Source organism: Dermacentor silvarum, chromosome 1 (genome assembly GCF_013339745.2).
Source record: "Dermacentor silvarum isolate Dsil-2018 chromosome 1, BIME_Dsil_1.4, whole genome shotgun sequence".
In the NCBI taxonomy this organism is placed as follows: domain Eukaryota; kingdom Metazoa; phylum Arthropoda; class Arachnida; order Ixodida; family Ixodidae; genus Dermacentor; species Dermacentor silvarum.
The window spans coordinates 423,526,381-423,546,778 of NC_051154.1; the positions used below are offsets into that span (position 1 = coordinate 423,526,381).

At 47.5% G+C, this 20,398-nt stretch overlaps 1 protein-coding gene across 1 annotated transcript in view; it reads left to right on the forward strand.

Moving 5' to 3' along the window:
- LOC119447775 (uncharacterized) overlaps nucleotides 1–20,398 on the forward strand; it is a 108,360-nt gene that overhangs the window by 79,170 nt on the left and 8,792 nt on the right. Inside the window, 6 exon segments of the mRNA XM_049663932.1 lie at nucleotides 5,511–5,777; nucleotides 5,905–6,068; nucleotides 18,635–18,824; nucleotides 19,675–19,689; nucleotides 19,691–19,892; nucleotides 19,895–19,979. Coding sequence (XP_049519889.1) covers nucleotides 5,511–5,777; nucleotides 5,905–6,068; nucleotides 18,635–18,824; nucleotides 19,675–19,689; nucleotides 19,691–19,892; nucleotides 19,895–19,979 — 923 coding nt within the window.

Consider the following 20,398-nt stretch of genomic DNA (forward strand, 5'->3'; position numbering starts at 1 on the left):
CCCAACGTTGGGTCTATCACGGTGGGCTTAGTCAATGCCACGTCACCGACGAAGTACGAGACGCCGACATATAAGACGAATGAGGAGACGAATGAGGAGACGCGACGACGGCAAGGCAGCAACGTTTACAGCTTCGAGGAGAATTCTGACTTCTTGGAAGATCCGACAAGCTTCGGACCGGAAACTATGTGCGACGACGAGCGCAGTAAGACACAGGCGTAGTGTCACAGGTGTAGACCAGGGTTGCCCGACTTTCACAGACTAGACGCCACAGACTAACGTAGGTGGAATTATCAACATGTTTAGTGTTTATTGAGTAGTTGTAGGTTGTATATTTGTTAGTATGTTTCCCGCAGCGTGTCTTAGTGTGATAGTCTTTCTTTTTTTTTTTGAAGTTTGAGGTTTAAGTGTAATTAAAAATCTGTTTGCTGGATTGCCATGCGTCTTCCACCTCCATCTCTTATGACACCTGCACACCCTCGAGATCGGTGACACACGACAGCGGCGCGATTACACCTGTTCCCAGGCAGGCGCGTATATACACAAACGATGCTGCCGTTTTTGCGTTTCCTTTTTTGGAGACCACAAAAGCTCTATCGCACCTTGTTGGCGATAAGAGACTGTGGGGATTGAGGGTGGAAACGGCGCCATTGCGCGGGCTTCACCTTTTCAGCTGTCCCGGCTTTTCCCCGTCCCGCGTAACGGTTCCCGCGGTGGCGCTGCGCACGCGGCGGTTGCGCTGAGGGCAGGGCGTTGACATCACGAGGCAGCCACGTTTAGGCTGCTATCGGCGGAGCATGGCTCTCGGTTCTCTCCTGGACCAGCGTGCGGTATGTTCATGCATTCGTCCGCCGACACCTTTGTGACTAGGACTGGGGCTCGCGCATGGTGCCTTTGCCCGTGTGGGGAGCGCATACTTTGTGCTGATCCTTTTCCCGATGCTAAGCTGACGAGCGGTGCCATCGTGCTCGCACGAGGTCGTACCACGCCGAGCCGCACTTGCCGAAAGCCTAAGCCGTAGGAGATTGCCCGTGCTCTCGCGAGTTGACCCATTGGTTATCGCCAGAGCAAGTAGCATAGCCGCCGGACGTTTCCTAGCGGCGTGTCCCAGCTTGAGCCTGTGCTCTCGCAGCGACGTGCTATAGGTGCCTGTTATTGTATTTTCGCCCTGGTGCAAGACCCCTTTGGCTCCCCGCCGCGTGGGCGTTTGTGTAGTGCTGGTGCCGACGGATTCAATAAACGGTTTCCGTCAACTCAGGGCTTTACTGTGTTTTTGCTTGCATCGCTCGGTAGCCCTTGCGGCCTCTGAGCTCGCGCGCGAGCGGTGCTGGAGGCGACGGCTGACGCGGCCCTGTGGCTCGCTAAGCTCGAACTCGCGGTGGTTGGTCTCCTGTGAGGCACCAAGAACCCACAAGACGAAGGCTTTTCACTTGTTTCGGTTTCCAGACGAGCACACAACCATTTTTCAGTGCGCTTATCTTCTTAATCATGAATAAACATTGTGTATTTTACAACACTAACAATTTTTTCCTCACTTTACTGTCACTCTAAAAAATTACGACTATATTTTTTCGAAACAGGTGCTTTCGAAGAATTTAAATCGGCAATAAAAAAAAATCGACCCTGGAGGATCGCATTTGGCAAAAAAATTCGACCCTCAAAGGGTTAACAAATACGAGGAGGCGCACGGCAACATGGCTGGTAACGTATCAAAACAAAATATCGCTTTTCTGCTTAGCTTGATGGCCTAATTAGCACGCAATTGTGCAGGTGGAGTCTGAATTTGTGGGGTCTCACATGTGCTCTTGGGGCAAAGGAACGACAACACAGTAGTGCAAACAGTCAAAAGGGCATTTATTGCACCTTTCATACACTAATGCATGCTAGCCGAATTATTACGCATAGAACATTCATATGGGCACGCGACAAATCAAGAAAGTCCGACTCACCGCGACCGGAAAGCAAGCGAATATGTTCGCCCCATGCTATGACACCATCGCCTAGTCGTTCACGTGTATGGTCACGCGAACGGTGGCACGTCCGAACGATCCGTGTTCGTCCATACCGGTGCCCTGTTCCTAGCCACGCGAGACGGTCTGGCGAAGCGTGGATCGGCGCACGCGCGGGACGTCCGCATCGCTCACTGACCCCAACCCGAAGAGGAACAGCTTTTTCCTTTTCCGCCCGCGTACCCCCCCCCCCCCTGCCGGCAGGTGGCGTTAGCAGCGCAACACTAGTGCCATCTCTCGTAATAGGCTGCAACTCCGCCGCCATAAAGCTACGCGGCGAAGCCGGATTACAGGAGACGGGAGCCATGCTAGGAAAACAACATCAGAGTACGCATGAGAGTTGTGCATCCCCACAAATTATAGAAGGTGTCCAAGGTGTAAGGTGTCCAAAATTTCGATCATCCTTATACAATATCACTATGGGGCCAGTGGCAGTGCCGCAAGGCTGTCCGAGTAACTGAGCATGTCTGAATTATCAGTGTCCGAATTGTTGGTTGGCAATTGTATCGGTTGGCAACTGGCATAAAGGTGCAGCTTGCTGCATGCACAGAGCCAAGCTTTCACTATAACAACTTTTCAGAATAACAAACCATTTACCATGGTCCCCTGAAGTTTGTTATACCGAAATTTTGCACTGCACAGAGTGCAGTGCAAGGCAGCAGCAGTACAGTGTGTGCGTGGCATGGTGCATGGGCGCAACTTGACAGCACAGGCCGGTTTGGCGCATTGCCAGGTAACCGACAGTTTGTGGGAGTCTTGGACTGCTTAATCAGACAACTTACAAGCAGGATTGCGCGCCACCAGATGCTGGCCTAATAGGCGCAAAAGACCAGAAAAACTAAGCGTCTAAGTCACACGACCACTTTTGATCGCGATCAAAAGTGCGCCGTGTGACACCCGTATTAATCCGTCGGCAGAACTGTGCAGCATGAGCAGCCAGCGAGAAATCGCAGCTAGCGCTATCAGGCTATCAGCGCAGTTGGCGTGATCCATTCGTGTTTCGGAGGGTGGTGCGGCGTAAAGCTAGGGCGCAGCCCATTCGTGTTTAGAGGGTTGGAAGGGTGAAGGGAGAGAAGTGCGTGAGACTGGTGATGCGGGGATGGCTGGAAAACAGCTCGCGACAGTTGGGGTGGGCTCAAATTTCTTTTTATTTGTTTTATTTTCAAGGATTTCGCATTCCATTCTGTTTCGTCACGGACACCCAGTAGCCAGCCACGTGTCTCCTTATAACCGATAATGCGGCACGGGGTATTGTGTAGGTGGGTTACTTCACCATAAAAAACACAAAAGTTGACTGTGCAGCAGCTTCTCATTGTTATACAGCAAAATTTCGGTATAACAAACTTCAGGGGACCGCGGTAAATGGTTCGTTATTCTGAAAAGTTGTTATAGTGAAAGCCCCAAAATTAAACATTCCACCTATTAACTTATCAGTTCATAAGTTGTCACCATATGAGCTATCCACGAAGACGTCGCTGTTGGCTCTCGGCCCGTGCAGTTGCTGTTCACGCACCACCAAAGCACCATGTAATAAGAGTGACGTGCTCAAAACAGACGCTGACGCCGAGAAAACTACCGACAATAGGAAGCTCCATGTCGCCTCTAAAGTGCAATGTTTCTTGTTTGTTTGTTTTCACAATCCTTGCCGTGGACACAACAACTTTCTTGCTCGAGGTGGACACCTTAACTATATTAAAGCGCAAGCGTGCGTAAATGGCACCGCACCACCCTGAAAGTACAAAGTGTGATTGTGTGGCAACCCTGCGAGTACGAAGGTTACATTTCCCCCGCATGTAGCTACTACGGCCGCAGAAAGCTCGAAAGAGGCACGCAGAAAGAAGGGCAAAAGAAGGGAGAGATGCGCCTCCGTTGCTTGACGACACTTCTCTGGGTGGAACATGCGCTCGCAAAACCTGATGCATCGTCGCCTCAGCTAGCGTTCGAACGGTCCTGCGCGTGACATACAATCGCCACTTCGGGACCTTCTCAGAAAGAACGGCTCGCCTGATATTGAGCTCACCCACTGTTACCCTGCCTCGGAATGAAAAAGCGCGAGTTGAGAGCGAAAGTATTTTGCAGTGATGCCCGAGCTGATGCGCGCCTTCAGGGGCGCGCTGGTCCTGCTGCTCTACTGAGCTGCGTTGTTAGAATATCCGTCCACGCAGGGCTTCGGGCACACTGCGCTGCTGTAGAGTGCAAGGGCGCCATCCTAAACCAGGGACGGATTCATTGCAACGCGCACCGGCGTGTCATCTGAGGGTTGGGTAGTACGGAAAAGGCGTGCGCAAAAGAAGCTGCGTGGGGCGCGCACAGGTGACAGCCGCTTCCCTTGTGACATGCCGCTGTCACCAATTCGCGTGATCATCGCGCTGCTTTTGAGTCTTTTTCGGAACTCGTGGAATGATTATTGTGGGCGATTGGCCTTTCGATAGGCGGCCTCACCGCTTTCCGACACGCCGATGCTGTGTGCCAGCGTAGTTTTTTTCCTCAGGCACCGTCTCAGGTTTTCCAGACCCGTGCGCTGTGGTGTCCGCTTTCTGCGCCTTGTCTTCTGCTAGCCTCCTGTTTCGGCTGCCGTGACTGGATACACGGAAATCTAAGAATCCCAGATTTGGAATATGAGATTGTAGTACTGAGATGTTGTTAACATGACACAGAAACTGAATAACAATCGTTATTCTGAAATGTTCGGTATTCTGAAGCTCGTCGTACTGAAATGTTTTTACGTTGAAACTATAAGAAGTCAGCAGGGGGATTTCTGAAAAGTTTGTAAATCTGAAAAGTTCGTTTATGTGGGGTTCGTAGTAACGAGATTTACTGTAACTGATATATTATTAAAACCGCTATTGTTAAAAGTGGGTTCGACTCTATAGTTATTCGAACAATCATTCAAACTATTGAGCACCTCTCGTCGCCTTATATGCTTGAACTTTTTCATGAAAAACTGGTAACCGGTATTATTTTTTCGGTTCAAGTTCAGTTTCGGTTCAGGCATGTTGCGAAAATATTGGTTCGGGCTTAGATTCAGTTCTGCAAAAAATTGCGGTTCGGGCACGGTCTTCGGTTCGGGTTTAGGTTTTGGTTCGACACCCTGCTTTCAAGCATGTGTAGCAATTGCTGTTCTTGCATAAAATTTGCAAGCAAGCGTTTAAGATTATATTCATGTCTTTTTATTTATTTTAAAAATTGTTTCTCTTTCTTGATTTGAGTTGAGGTTTTATCAGAAAGCTACTGTTCAGTACTCAACATCTCTTCTTAATTGCAAAGAAATAGATGCTTCAGCAGTATAAAGGTACAATATATCATAACGCATGACAGTGGAACATGAATTTCTACCTGCAAAGCAAAACATGGCATTTCAAACTGGCCAGTCGAGTTTACAAGCCTTATAGCATCACTGTTTCTAAATTGGCCTAGCTGTATTCTGCATCATTTTTATAGTTTTACAGTCGCCTGTGTAGCTGCAGGCTGAAGTCACCTTTCACCTGTTTTCTATTGCAGATAGACCGTGAGAAGTATTTCCGAGGAGTGCAGTGGGTGCATGACTTGCTGACTGGCATAGAGTTTGAGCCAGACCGGATCCAAGTTGTGGCTAACAAGATGGTGAAGGATGTGGTCAAGAAGAAGCGTTCAGGAATAAAGATCACTGGAACACTCATACGGATACTCTCCTTTCGGCCAGAAAGTAATCATACTGCTGGCAGTATGCTGCGACAGCAGACCTTCCTGTACGACTTGCTGCGGCAGCTGAAGGTGGATCCAACCAAGGTGAGCATCCCTCCAGTTTTGTTTGGCACTTCTTTGGCCAGAAAGCCGTGGCTTCATTTCAACCATTGTTGTGTTTAACCAGTTGTTTTCATCAAGTCTTTGTGTGCTCTTATGCTTCTGCTGGCAGGTGATAAAAAAGCTGATGGAGGTTAAGGAGTTCCTGACACGACCTGAGAATGTGACTGTGCACCTGGCTGCAAATATTGAAAAGTTGTCACTGCATGGTGATCTAAAAACACCTTGGACAACCTGCATCATCCGACAGCCAAGGCCTCCATCCCCTATGAAAAGGTACAGCACATGTTGTTATATTGAAGCTCGCAAGTTTTTATCTGAAATTATGTATGTGCAGCCCTTTGAGGTCATGCCAAAGGGGTGAAAGATTGTCAACCATGTAGGCAGTGAAAACTTCCTCATTAGTTGTGCGCAATTATTCATATCACACTCTATCTTTTTTTCACTTGCAACATTGCCAATTCACAAGTGCGTTCATTGATTGGCTGCATGCAAAACTGTGTGGAAGGACTGAGGAGTGTTTTGATTTTTTATTACAGTCGAATGCCTCTACAATTAACGCCTTTACAATGAAATTACCTGTATAATGAAGGACTCCGCATGTCCCAGCCGAATTCAGATCCTTCATATGTACAGTCGAACCCGGATACTGTACAGACTCGTGTGAGAGCCGCACTTTTTTTCACAACTGTGACAAGGTGCGGCCCTTACACGGGACCAAACCCTTCGGTTCGGTCTTGTGTCAGACCCACTACTAGATGGCTCTAGATACTAGATTCCGCTACTATAATGGCTGGCCATCTGGTAGCGGCACGCAGAAGTATGCAGTGTGCGAAAATCGGGGCAGAGAACACGTCTGTTGTCATTTGGAATTTTTTTCTCCAAATCTTTGGCTGCCAAGTTGGGGGTGCAGCCTTTACACGAGTCTATACGGTATATCGAATCTGAAAGGGATCACAAAAAAGTTCAATATCTAGGTAATTCGATATATCAAATAAAAATCTTATACAGAAATTTTCAAGGGGATTTTACAGCTGTTCCATACACAGTCGCCAACCGCTTTTTTGGACTCCGAAAATTTGGCCTTGTTGGATATTCCGGACTTCATAAATGCACCGTTAGGGTTCCATAGATCTAATGTATTTTCGCGACCGATTTTTCGGACGAATTTAGGTTCCCAAGTTCGATTTTTCACACTATATTGCTCGTTCGAGCCATGCTACAGGTACTAGAAGGGGGCAGTGGGCTTACTCTCCGGCGGAGGCTATGCGATGCGGCGGCTCACGAATGTCGCAAATATGAGCTTCTCCGATAGCCGAGCGGCGGCGCTGGCGTCAGTTTCAATGGAGCTGGGTGCGACGGCGAGCTAGGGCAGCTGCCCAGTGCCGCCAGGCTAACAAACTTCTGTGACGAGGAGGCCTCCTTTATCCCTCCAGTCAGCTGTAGGCTTCGTGAAAAAGCTAGAGGATCTTTTCACAGAATGCTTCTGTCAGAGTGAGCCACACTCTGACAGCGTTATGGACATTGCTGGCAGTTGTTAAGAGTAATTGCTTCCCCTCGAAGTTGGCAGCTGCAATGTGCACGCTCTTAGCCTCACAGCTAAAATAATTAGTTTTATTGCGATAGCAATTATATGGACACTCAAAAGCAGATTTCTGCCGTCGCCGTCGCCGTGAGGTTCCGTATGACGTCAATGGAGATGAAATCGTCGCCGCGCGCCGAACGCTGTATGTGCGAGTGAAAGGGCGCGAGGGACGCGCGCTTTCACGGGGAGTGAACGCACGGCGGAGAACAAACGTGCGTTCTGCGCCGTGCTCCCTTAAGGGCTGCAGAAGTAGGCGTCTCTTTCCTCCTTTACAATCACCATATATGTAGAGCAAACGCGCCTTCTTCCGACGCCTAGAGGCCGTGGGGGAGGGAAGGGAGGGGTGACGTTTAGCTGCGGCACCAAGTGCCTATTATATAAGAGGCTCCGGCAACAGTCACCAACGCCGCACGCATTTTGAGCGAACGCGGGCAAAACGCCGACGGCGTCGACAACAGTTCTGCGTGTTGCCGGTGCTGCTGCATGTCCAAGTTTATACAGCTGATAAGCTAATATCATTACTCCGTATAGCTCTCTACAAATTTGCTATCGCAATTGATGCTTCGCCTTTCAGGTGAAACTGCGACAACTTTTTTACATTGTCGCACGTCTGCATTTTTACGTGAAAGGAATTAACTGTGACAAGGCAGGAAAGCGGCGCAGAGGGCCAGCAGGTGAAGTTGAACCGTTGGTGAGTTGAAGTGCATGAAACAATGGCTTGCTGTACTTACAAATAAAAGCTTTGTGTCAGCAACAGCCCTAGCTGTTATCTTCATTTTGTACCCTTATATAGCTGTACATAAGCATAGGCCTGAGCCTAATTGTCAAGCTAACTAGTTTTCACTTTTGTTCAGGCCTCCCCCCATTTCTTTATGGAAAAATCATCCTGATTTGATTTAATAAATGTGTGCCAGCGTAATGTTGGTTAATAATAAACGCAGAAGGCTACTGTGAAGCATGGAACAACTAAAGTGGAACAATGAAATATTTAAGCCATATATACAATTCATTTTGGCTAAGCAAAGCACAAACCTTGTTAGCATGCCTGATGTTCTTTTTTTCTTTTTTAGCCCAGCTGGGTAGTGTGCGCACTGTTTTCTGTCTGACAAAATTTTACATTAGGTCGACACGGCATGAAACCGTATATTTGGTCACCGTCCCTTTCATTTAAAATTCCCTTCAATTTTTTTTACGATTGCCCGATAATTGGAAAATTCGAAGGCCCCTTCCACATAAGCAAAATCCGTCAGCGACGACCTCTTTGCAAAAAAGGTTTAAGGATAGGCAGCAAATTACCAAGAGTTGCCGTCTTCTTTCCACAAGGTACTATTATGGCAAATATCATGTGGCCTAAACAAATATAGTGTTTGCTAAAGATATGAAGACTCTCAAGTATGTCAAAATTAAAAACAAATAAGAGTGTGAACTGCTTCGAACTGAAACCGGCAGAAGCGCAAGGAAAATCAAAGCTTCTGCAAGCAAAGCTTTCATTGAAGTTGCCAGTGGCGCCACCTCTTGGATGCGACGCTGACTGCGTCAGAGAGCGGCTGAGTAACCCACTGCCCCTTCTAGTACACTGTAGCCATGCTGCCGTTCTTGGAGGCCGCCATGTTGGATTTTCCGCTGGCTTGCCCAGGCTTGGCTTCCAGTGGCCTGCTGTATAGCCTCCAAGTTGGGAGACACACGAGAGCGTGCCCAAGGAGGTTGAAAAAAAATTTCTGGAGTGGCAATGCTGCTATGAAAGTAAAGCCAGGCCGCCGCCATCTTACTCAGGGCTCGAAGAGGCATCAGGAATAGTGGAATATAGGAAAGGCCTGCTTTTCGCCTCCTTCATGTTTGAGATGGCTAATTTAGCTCTAAAGAGCCTATTAAATGTACACCTTTGTTTCACAGGCTTTAGAAGCAAACCTGAATGCCGTGGTGCATTTTTTTAGAGCTCTTGATATCAACACTTAGCCAAATAATAAATTTAGGTAGAAACACGACCTGTTATTTTACAATTACCCTAGCGTTACATTCGGACCACAAAAGCACTTAAAGGGCCCCTAAACCACCACAGATTTTTGAACATTTCAAGTAAGCACGCATCGAGTTCAGAATGCCGTCACGATCAACGATGCCAAACGCTGCAGCGCTACGCGCCACGGGCGCGCCACAAAACCAAAAAACAATGCCGTCCTCCTCCCCTCGCCTTTCCGGAACCCAGCGGTCGTCACGACGTCAGCAGGGGGTATCTGGTGATGTCAACGGTGGAAACGATGTCCATTGGTCGAACAAGAACCTACGACTTCCGGTTTGTCTGCTAGCAGGTACGCGCGCTTCCATTCCAGTCGTCCTCGCCGTGTTGCTCGCTTGTGGCGCGCTTCACATCACTATTACAGCCCGCAACACAAGTGCGAATAGCTAGTGTTCCAACACCAGTCATGCTTAGCGGTCTGATTAGCTGTGCGAATAGAGTGCGACAGTGTTGGCCTTTCCAGACGTGCGCGCAACACTGGTTTATACGGCACGCTTCGCATAACAGCGCCGGGCACCGCAGCAACATCGGGTAGCTGAGAAGCGCCGAGTCCACGTCCAACGGCACGCTAACTCGCCGCAGCCGTTTGCCATTCGCGGGCCGCCGTTCGACAGCGGTTTTGCTCGCGAGCGGCGAGATTTCCTTGCTGTACGTAGAGAGGATGAGACCTCATTGTGCGGCAGCCTCACCGCCGCTGATCGCTCGACGGCGCCGATATCGCGCTAGGCCTTTTACGGTTCCCTCCAAGCTAAAGCCGCGGAGCGCTCGAAATGAATTACCGACGCTCACAAGCCGCAATTTTCTTATCGTTGTTACGCTCTTCGCAATAATTGTACACAAAGAAAAAAATACGGGATATTAGCGGCGCCGTCGGCTGCGATGCAGCACAGCCGAGCCGGTCGTCTCCCGTCGGTAGCCGTGCACTCAGCAGCAGACGAGTTTTCGTTGCCGGTGGGGAGGCGCAGCTTCGCGGTCGTCGATTGGCCCGTTGATGGTGCAGCGGGCGGGGCGCCAGCCGAATTGCCGTCCCTTTGGACACCTCTCGCGCGGCAGACAGGAGGCCGCTAGCATGGCTAGCGTGGACGTGCCTTAACGGAAGTAGGCGTTTTGAGAAGCGCGTTGGCGATGGCGTATGTCACGTGACATTTCGAGCAGCACTCGGCGAGGAGGGGAGACCAGCCGACGAGGAGAGAAGCGAAGGAAAGAGCGAAATGAGCGAGTGCCGTTTTTCGATCACAAACGCGTGAACTCCGCTATTACGGCACCATTTCGAAAAATTCTCGCGGCTACATGTTCGTTGTAGACTCGTGCACAACTGCAACACCACACTAAATTTCGACTCGGGTGGTTTAGGGGCCCTTTAAGGTGGGCGCAGACTGCAGCCTGCGCGACCTCTTTCGGTGAAGTCAGGGCAAGCACTGGCTTCACTCTGCTGGTAAACATTAGCGGGCGCCGCCACTCCAGAAGTTGTTTTTTTTTCAACCTCCTTGAGCGCCCATTCTCCCGTCTCGGAGGCCATACCCGCTCTTCCTTAGCTGACGTATGCTCTAGGGGACGGCACTTTTTTCTTTTATTTGGTCAGCACTATCGTCATAATCACTTTTTGCAAAATCTGTTTATTATATTTTTTAAAGTTCAGTTTGCTATTTTGCACGTAGTGTGCGTGCCTCGGAGGCGTGTGCAGCTTCACATTTGTGCAATCGGCGCCACCTCTTGTGCCTTCGCGAGAGCCAAGTCGTGTGAAGCGTAGCTTCTGCGATCAGTTCCTGCAGTGCACCATTTTACTGAGCCGTTACAGAGTTAGCAAGATTACCTTCTCCGCTGGCTATGCGCGAAATGGGAATGAATGAATGAATTTTATTCAGGTCCTGCCGAATGGGGGCTGCGCGCATGACGCGCGCCGAGCTGAATGCGGGGTCACATGCGAAGTACGGGGCTCGTTTCTTCAATCTCAGTAGCGGAGATCACAACGCGGTGACGCTCTTGTCTATGTATGCGGAGACGATGTCAGTCTTGCACAAATCCGAGCAAATCTGATCACTCCAAGCGTAGTACGAGGAGGGCATTATTAAAGATTTTTTTTATGCTGCTTTGAGCCTAATAAATTTTATTTTTTAGGGTGAACGAGTTTTTCGGACTGTTAGATTTTTCGGACTATTTTCGGTCCCCACGAAGTCCGGAAAATTGGTCGGCGACTGTATATAGAATGATTCGATATATCGGGTTTGACGATATTGTGAATGCCTCTGTAGCAAATACTACTACAGCGTGTAATTATGCATACCACAAAAAAATTTTGGTGACCCGACAGCTGATTTGTTACTTTACAACGACTGCGTATAGCAGCGCCATCGCTGCCCTCCACAGCCATGACTGAGTTGCTGTGAGCATGTACGGAGTGGGTCAGCACATGCACGTACGCACGTCGATATGCTCAAAACTAGCGCACAATGAATCTTGGACAGGAAGGAGGTGAAGATCGATGAAAGGTAGCGTTGATAAAGAGCCTGCTGACGAACCAAGGGCTGAATTCGCAAAGTTTGTTTGCAAGTGGTGTTTGCCATTGGCCACCGTCTTCGCTAATAACATGTCGAACATCATGATGGTTGCATCAGCTCTTACGAATGGTTTTAGCATAAGAACCTTCTTGTAGATATGGACGCAAGATTTTGACAAAGGCAAGGGCGGCATTCAATGCTCTGCAGATGTACCTTGCAATGCCATGATGCAATGCCTTGTATGCCATGAGCGTCAATGTCGCAAGGTCGGCTGCAGTCACACATTCCATCGTACGAAGTGGGCCGAATGAAATTTACGACTTCTTATCTAAGTGCCTTTTGAATTTGTGTTGAAATAAAGGTTTTACTTTGCTGAACGTGCTTAGGTTGCTCTATTGCAAGCAGTATGGTGTTTAATCTTTACAACGAAGTACAGTCGAATCTTGATATTCGAACCCGAAGGGGCCCAAAAATTTCTTGGAGTTAAAAGAAGAGCTTATTTTTGAAGTATTCGTGCACCATAGCACGATGCACGAACGGTGCGAGTCGTGAAATATGGCGGCGCGCAAGCGCATAGCAGTGCGGGCCATAAAACTGCCACACGCGGCAAATGCTCGCTTCCCGATAACGGCAGATGACGAAACTTCAGGGAGCAGGCAGCGCCGGCCACGGCGATGAGTGCGCGCGGAGACCGTCGAAGGTGAGGGAGGAGGGCGGCAGGGAAGTGGATTTGGTCTCGGAAACTCCGCCGCTTCGGTACCAGTGGCTTCGCTGCTCCCCTCGCCCTCCTCTCAACTCCATCGTAGCTCCCGCATCTTCGACTGTCTCCGTGCGCGCCGCCGCCGTGCCGGCGCCAGCTTAGCCCTCCCCTGAAGTTGTTTCCTGCCGTATCGGGAAGCGAGCGTTTGCCGGCGTGGGCAGTTTCGTTGGCCGGACTGGGCCTCTGCCGCGTCTTCCCTCGCGCTGCAGCTGCAGCGTGCAAGGTCAACACGTGACTTGAAAATACAGGAAGCATAAAAAAGAAGGGTTCACTGCCATTTTCTCCCGCGTGGCTGAGACTTGGGCACCAGAGTGTACAAGAATACGGTTGTCTAGTACACTTAGTCGGCACGTACACAGGTGTCCCGGCGCGATGCAGAAACGGCGACCTTGCAATTTGCGAGAGGGTGAAATTTACCACGGTGTCTTTTTTTTTTTTTTTTTTTTTTTTTTTTTACCCTTCACGTGCAGCACTGAGGGGTCTCTACTGTGCTTTTGCTCTATGACCGCGCGATGTCGGGGTGTCGGAGCAATGCCGTTCGGAGGCGCCACCGCGTATTTGGCACGCTGCTAAGAGCATTGTCGGTGCGCGGTATGTTCGAATAACCGTCGCAAATGCTTTCGCATTCGAGTTACCGGGCGTTTTCACCCATTGGAATACATCTAAGTTTGACGAGACCACAGCGTCAGTTCGAATAAACCCAGCAGTTCGAATAAGCGTGTTCGAATTAACGAGATTCGACTGTACTAATTCATTAAAGCAACAAAACAAAGGCCATGCTTTCCTTTTTGAATTTTGTTTCCTAACTGCCACACACAATCATACTAGTGTGCTGTCAAGTTTGCAGTTTCGTGCATATATTGTATATACTGGCTGCCCAACCTAATGCACCAAGAAGTATGTATAGCTTTATGTGAACGGCGACCACTGCATGTTGACAGGCGTTTTTCATGCCAGTCATGAGTATCTTTCTTGCAGTAGTCACTACTACTAAGTTGAAGCTCTGAGCATGACTCACTAAAGCTGTCCAAGTCGAATTGTTTACGTTAAATGAAGAAACATCCAACAGCACCACAGTCCCAGCATTGAAAAGGGTGGACGTTGTTGCTGCAGCTGTCTATCTCAGTAGTGCTGTTTTTGAAACATACAGGAGCCAGACCTCCAAATCCATTTTCCGGAAAGCTGGCACCAACTAGTAGCACAGCATATCCACTAAAATGATAAAACAACTGCTATTCATCTGTGGCGCTCAGTAGACAAAAGGAAATTCCTGGACAAATGAGATTCATCAGTAGCATATATTGGGGGGGAAAACTGCATGGACAAGTGGGACTCGTCTTTGGCACGGAAAGGATTAAACTTATCCTGAACTTGGCTGGCATTGCAGTGTCAGTGCACTCCAGAGCACACTGTTTGCATGCATTATACAAGTGGGACAAAGCCTGTGCGTTCTCTGTATAGTTGCATATTACATTTATGGGTCATAATAGTGGGGTTGTCACATGAAATTTTACTTGTACATGAACGCATATATTGGGAGGCATCTGCAGCTTTCTTGGCAGCCCATGCTTTTCTCCATATGCAAGTGTGTAAGCTGTAGTCTACAGAACTTGCAAATGTCACCATCTCTCAGCCAGGTACACAACCCGTCTCTTATTCTTATATCTTATTCAAGACAAGTGCTACTTCATGATGAGCTGCCTGTACGCTTCCCTCTGTTAACTGACTTTTACCTTGTGTTACAGTTTTGATTGTACCTAAGGAAGTGGTTTAGACACAGTACATTCGTTGCTTTCTAATGAGAAAGCAAAGCAAAGCTTTCTCATTATAGATTGTCACAGGACGCTGGATCAAAAGAGCTAGACAGTGGTGCCTCGCAGAATGAACTTAATTAGTTCTGTGGGTGGGTATGTTTTGTGAGAAATTCATTGTGCAGTCAGTATATGTTTTCCCATTGTTTCCTATGGCAGTCTAATTATTTGTTCCCGGACCTTAATTAATTATGCCAAAAAAAGGCACATAATCATAATAATACTGCAAATCACTAGGAAAAAATATTCAATGCATTTACTGAGGAAGGATTGAGGATGTCTGAGATCCAGAGAGTGGTGGTGGAGGACGGAGGAAGGGAACTAGTATTTACACTAGTGTTCACATCCACCTGCACTTCGAGGAACACTTCCCAGTTCAGTCTGAGTTTGTCTCAGATACTCTCCCTCAGCACAGAGCATTGCGACCTCTACCTCATTCCGGATCGTGCTAACCATAACAGCTGAGGGGGGACCAGCGCTAAAAATTCCACTCACAGATAAAGATGGGACATGTCCATGCATAAAACTAAGGGGCATTGTTGCTTTCCACCAGGCCTTCGTGTCGTCAAAGAGCTTCTCGTGTCTGGTACTTGACCGAATCGTCGACCACGCTGCGCGAAAAAAAAAGCATTTCGAAAATATTGCATCTGCTTGTCTAGGCAACACATAATGAGCCCCCCCCCCCTTTTCTTCCTCTTTTTCTTCCCTTGTATCTGACTTCATTATGTTAATAAACTTGAGATGAGCTTGTGTTAGGCTAGTTTGTACATGCAGTTAAGAAAGAAAACAGGGCAATAAACGGTACAAGAAAGACTTGCAGAACGCTGATTTGCGTACGGCAAGATCTATCAGGAACGGGGGTGCTGGGCCAGGGAAGATAAAAAACAAATAGGTGGGAGGGCAGGTAGGTGAAGGGCTTCCCACCGCACCGGTCAAAATTCCGGTGAATGTTGAGTGCGACAGTGACGAACTGAAAAGAATTTTAAGAATGGAAGTGGGGTGATCGATTCGAGGAGGTGGTGGGGGGACGTGATGTGCATAAAAGGCGTCAAGAACGAGTCGGCGAATAATTATGGGCATAGAGAGAGCGTCTCGTCGCTATCCGATCGCTCAACACCAGACGGCCGTGGCCAGTCGCCTAGCTGAGGCTCACCTACCCCGTCGTAACACGTCCTCCTTGCTGCGGAGAGCCCATCCTAACGAAACGTCTCGGCAATTTTCAGAATAGACAGGTTTCAGGAGACAGGACACTTACAAATCTCTCGGAGGTACTGGCCCTAATTTTACTGCGAGCTACGGATGCCGTAATTTTCACAAAGGCTTCTAAACAGGAAGCAGGTCTGCTTCAGACTGTCTGACTCGTCAATTCCCGAGCATGATCAAATAACAATATGCGTCACATGGTGATGATGACTACAATGTCATGATCACAAGTTACTTCCAAATATCTCTTCAAACAAGTCAAACAGAAGGTCACTGAAAGTGAGTGAAACTTGCATCATATGATACTATCGAAGTTCTAGTGCAAAGCTTCGTTCCGCTATTATTAAATCTAGAATAATGTAGCATGCCCACAACACCGAAAGCGCAATTTACTGATAGGCGACTCGCAAAATAGTACCTGGCCTCTTTCGTACGTAGCCGTACCACTTACTAGAAGATCTGGGCTGCAACAGGTCTGGCCTGCAAACAAGAAGACTTACAGATAGTGCACTGTCTTGTTTTTGTTTGGCGGCCCCGTTTTTAGCGCTGTTCATTTTTCAAAGTCATGTACCAGCTATATGTGTGTGTGTGTGTGTGTGTGTGTGTGTGTGTGTGTGTGTGTGTGTGTGTGTGTGTGTGTGTGTGTGGTGTGTGTGTGTGTGTGTGTGTGTGTGTGTGTGTGTGTGTGTGTGTGTGTGTGTGTGTGTGTGTGTGTGTGGTGTGTGTGTGTGTGTGTGTGTGTGTGTGTGTGTGTGTGTGGTGTGTGTGTGTAATCACACTCCTAGGGATAGTTCTAGTAGTGAAACATAAAATAGCCCAGAAAGTGGATGGAAAAACAGCGCGGCAGTAGCTAAATTGGTAAGAGCATCGCACTTAATGCGAAGATGTGGGATCGTTCCCCACCTGTGGCAAGTTGTTTTTTCATCCTCTTTCATTTGCATTTATAATTTCTTTAATTCAATTAGTAAGTACAAGTAATTTCCCCTATGTTGTCTTCTTGGTGTCAAGTGTTTGTTGGCTTCTTATGATATGATTAATAAATACCGGGCCCCTTGGTTCTGTTCTTCGCGTTCTATATATATATATATATATATATATATATATATATGAGAGAGAGGGGGCAGGTGAATGACGGGGAAGAGTGATAGTTGATGGTGAAGAACCCCGCCCCTCCGAAATAATTTTATGGCTACGCCACTAGTGAAGCACCACTGTGCGTCATTGATGAGAGAGAGAAAAAGCAATGAGAAGAAAGGCAGGGAAGTCAACCAGACAAGTGGCTGGCTTGCTACCCTACACTAGGTGAAGGGAAAGGGGATTAGAAAGAGGAAAGCGTGAAGAAGAGAGTGAACACTGTGTGTGCACGCACTAAAGTGCCTTGAAATCAGTCAGTTCCAAGCAAGTACCCGCCGCTGCTCTCTGCTGCCTGCTGTCTGAAGCTAATCTTGGTGCTTCCCTATAGCTGGTGATGCACGTTGAAGTCACCTGGGACAACCAAGGGACCAGTGCTCGTTAGTAGTACGTTGCAGTACGTGTCAGTGTATTGTTAAAGTAAACCACGGCTTTTTTTGACTTCATTTCAAATAGAATGCTGCGGGTGAGCCATGATGCTTACTCAAGGCTTGCAAGCACTGATTGAGAGCATCCAGCACTTGCACTGCACTTTGCGCTTATGGAGTATGCAGCTTATTCAAGAGCATTCGAAAAGTATTCATCATAGTCCGGAGCATCATAACCACTTACCAGTCTTCTTCGGGCCTTCTCCTTCAACTCATATCCTGTGCAACTATTGCTAGGTCCCACCTACTTTGGCAAAATGTTGTCTGACAAAGCGAGTGTTGTCTGTGTCCCATCAGCTTGAACAAGTATGTTCCCATATCTGCTGTCATGCCCAATTCATTCTTACACATTCTTTCTTGTTATTGTAGGGATGGTGGCCTCAACATAAAGGCTGTGTGCAGTGCTGTATCTCCTAAACTGTGCTCTCTCTACAGTGCACTTTTTGCATACACCTGCCTTGTAAGGATATGTACTGCTTCATAGACATCCTTGAGGGACAAGTAGAGTAAAGCAATGAAAAGCCACAGCACTACAGGTGCATGCAAGGATCAGGTGCATGTCTACGCCTGAAGGAGGCAGCGCTGCACCTTATTGTTTCCTATAGGACTTAGCATAAATAATGTGAAATGACTTCTAAGAGCCGTCACCACTGCACTATTCTGTCCTTTAGCTTTGTCACATTCTGTCTCACCGCTCCCCTTCACCATGCTGCCTTCAAAGTGTGTGGCTGAACCTTACTTTTCTGAATAACCACTTTACTACACCCCCTTCCTACATCTGTGTGTCCTCTAATGCACACATAAACACAGCACTTGAAGCACACACTTCTCGTTTCCAGCTGGAATTATGCCATTGCCTTGAAGAATTATCTACATTATGGCTTTTCTTAAATTTATTTTTACAGCCAACATCTTGTGTTTTACAGTACTACTGAGCACTGCCATGGTAAAAGTATTACAAATGGTTTCACACAAGACTCCAGTTAAATCTTCTGCACGAATATCGTCACACAACCATACTACTGTATAAGATAGGCAGAGGCAAGAGAAAATGCTGAGGGAACTGTCACTGTGATCAGCCAGCAGTGTGAAGCCTGAAAATTCATTTATAAACTGCAGGGTTTATGTAGCAAGCCTAAAGTTGGCCCTTAATGTTTATAACGACACCCCACCCCTTATTGAATGAAAGCACATTTGTGGGCAGCCATCAAAAGTACTTCAGTGTCCCTTTAATCCACTCATAATCACAGTTATATGGTGTATTTAAGACGCATTTTTCAGCCATTTTTGGCTTACAATAATACAATTTACTGTGCATGCAAGTTCACGCTGGCTAATTTCAGAAATTTTTACACATATTCAAGTGCACAAGCGTAACCATGCCTTGTTGGGCTCCATGTGGGAAGCAGTTCTGCGCAGGTGCCGTGCCATGCACTGCTGTTTCGTGGCACTGAGCAGGGTCTTCCACGGGATGTGATCACATCTGTGGGCTCAGTCGAGTCGGCCTTCCTGACCCAGTGCTCACCTATCCTCAACTCTTATACAAGCCCTGACCTGCCTCCATTGCTGGTGCTAATCCAGTATCTCGTACAGCTTGAGGTGGGTGTGAACATGCACAGCACTTTTTGCCAAATGTACATTAGTATGCACCAGCTGTTGGTCAAATGCACTTATTAACCCATAAGGTGTTGAGTCAAACGTCTTCATTTTCCTATTACATATTGTCTTGTAAGGATACAATTGTTGTTTGCTAGCTGGAATTTTCTGCATTTTGCACACAGAAGTAACAGATCCTCTCTGTGCTAGCATGTGCATTGTTTCCTTTGTTCCCAAGAGTGGGGCCTGCCATGGTCACTTTGCACTGTATATATTTTCTCGTGCAAGTGATGTATTGCATTTCATGAGGCAGCACTTGTGTATAGGATATGTTGCATTTAAATATTTCCCTGTCAATCTTTCTGCATCCCTAGCTTATGAAAAGAAAATACTTTGAAAAAGCTCAACCTAACCACTGTAAAACATCCTTGACCTCCACTTCTAGACTGCTGATGCTGACTACAATGTTGGAGTTTGCCTATATAAATCATCTTGGTGTATTGATACTTAGATACATTGATGAAGCTGGACCTTACCAACTTGAAATGCTCAATGGCCTTTTAAATCACTTCCTGGACCAATCAGCTGATTCACTCACTTTTGTGTGGCGCTAGTAGCAAATTCTGTTTCACGAACGGGAACACTTTTAAGCGCTGAAAAACTACCCCAAAGAAGGTCCACACCAGTCTCGGCGGGTGCCACTGATGCAGGTACAAGCCTCCGCAGCTGCATCGCTAACAGCTAGAAGCAATCCTGTTCACCCAATAAATTTCACTATGAGTTGTAGTGTGGACACAATGTTCCATAAGCTAGCCCCCAGAATGTCATCTGCACTTGTTCATATTCTCTGCAGGGTCCCATGTGGCTGGCAAATCCGTGGCCAGGGCCTGTCGTATAACTATGACCTGCAGTTAAGACCCTGTGATGGCCTGCTCTACTTCGTGCTGACCAAGTCGACACTGGTGGCAGCTGCATACCGTGAGGCAATGCAGATAGTACAGCGGCATGCTACAGGCGAGGAGGAGTGGGATGAAGAGCTGCTGGAAGCGAGCCGTAGTAGCCTGATGTTTGAGATATTGAGAAAGAGAAGTATGTCAACGAGGTTGCCCTCCAGTCCATGCTGTCCTACCTTCGTGGCATCGACATGAGCTACACCAGGCAAGTAAAAATGACTAGGGGTGCCCCTAGGGCACTCTTTCTTTTTTCCCTTTTGGTCACCATCAGTCTCCTTGACCTTTTGGTCACTATTCATTTGAGCTGTAAATGTATGTTGTAATTATGAATAAAATTGAGGGAATTATTTTAGTAAGCTGTGGATAGCTACAAGATTCATATTTCTGCAGCCATACTATTTGCCATGCAAACACAGTCGTGTAAGATTTAAATTTCATGTAAGTATAACTTATGGAAAAACATTTTATGTAAGTTTTAAATCAGAAATTTCTAAGTTTGTGCATCAGTAGATGGTTGTTTATGATTTCTCTTTTCCCTCCCGTGCCTTCACACTTAAGGAGCACTGTATAAATTGAGGCACCCATTCCTCTTCTGTGAATCTGTTTATGAAACACATCACAGAA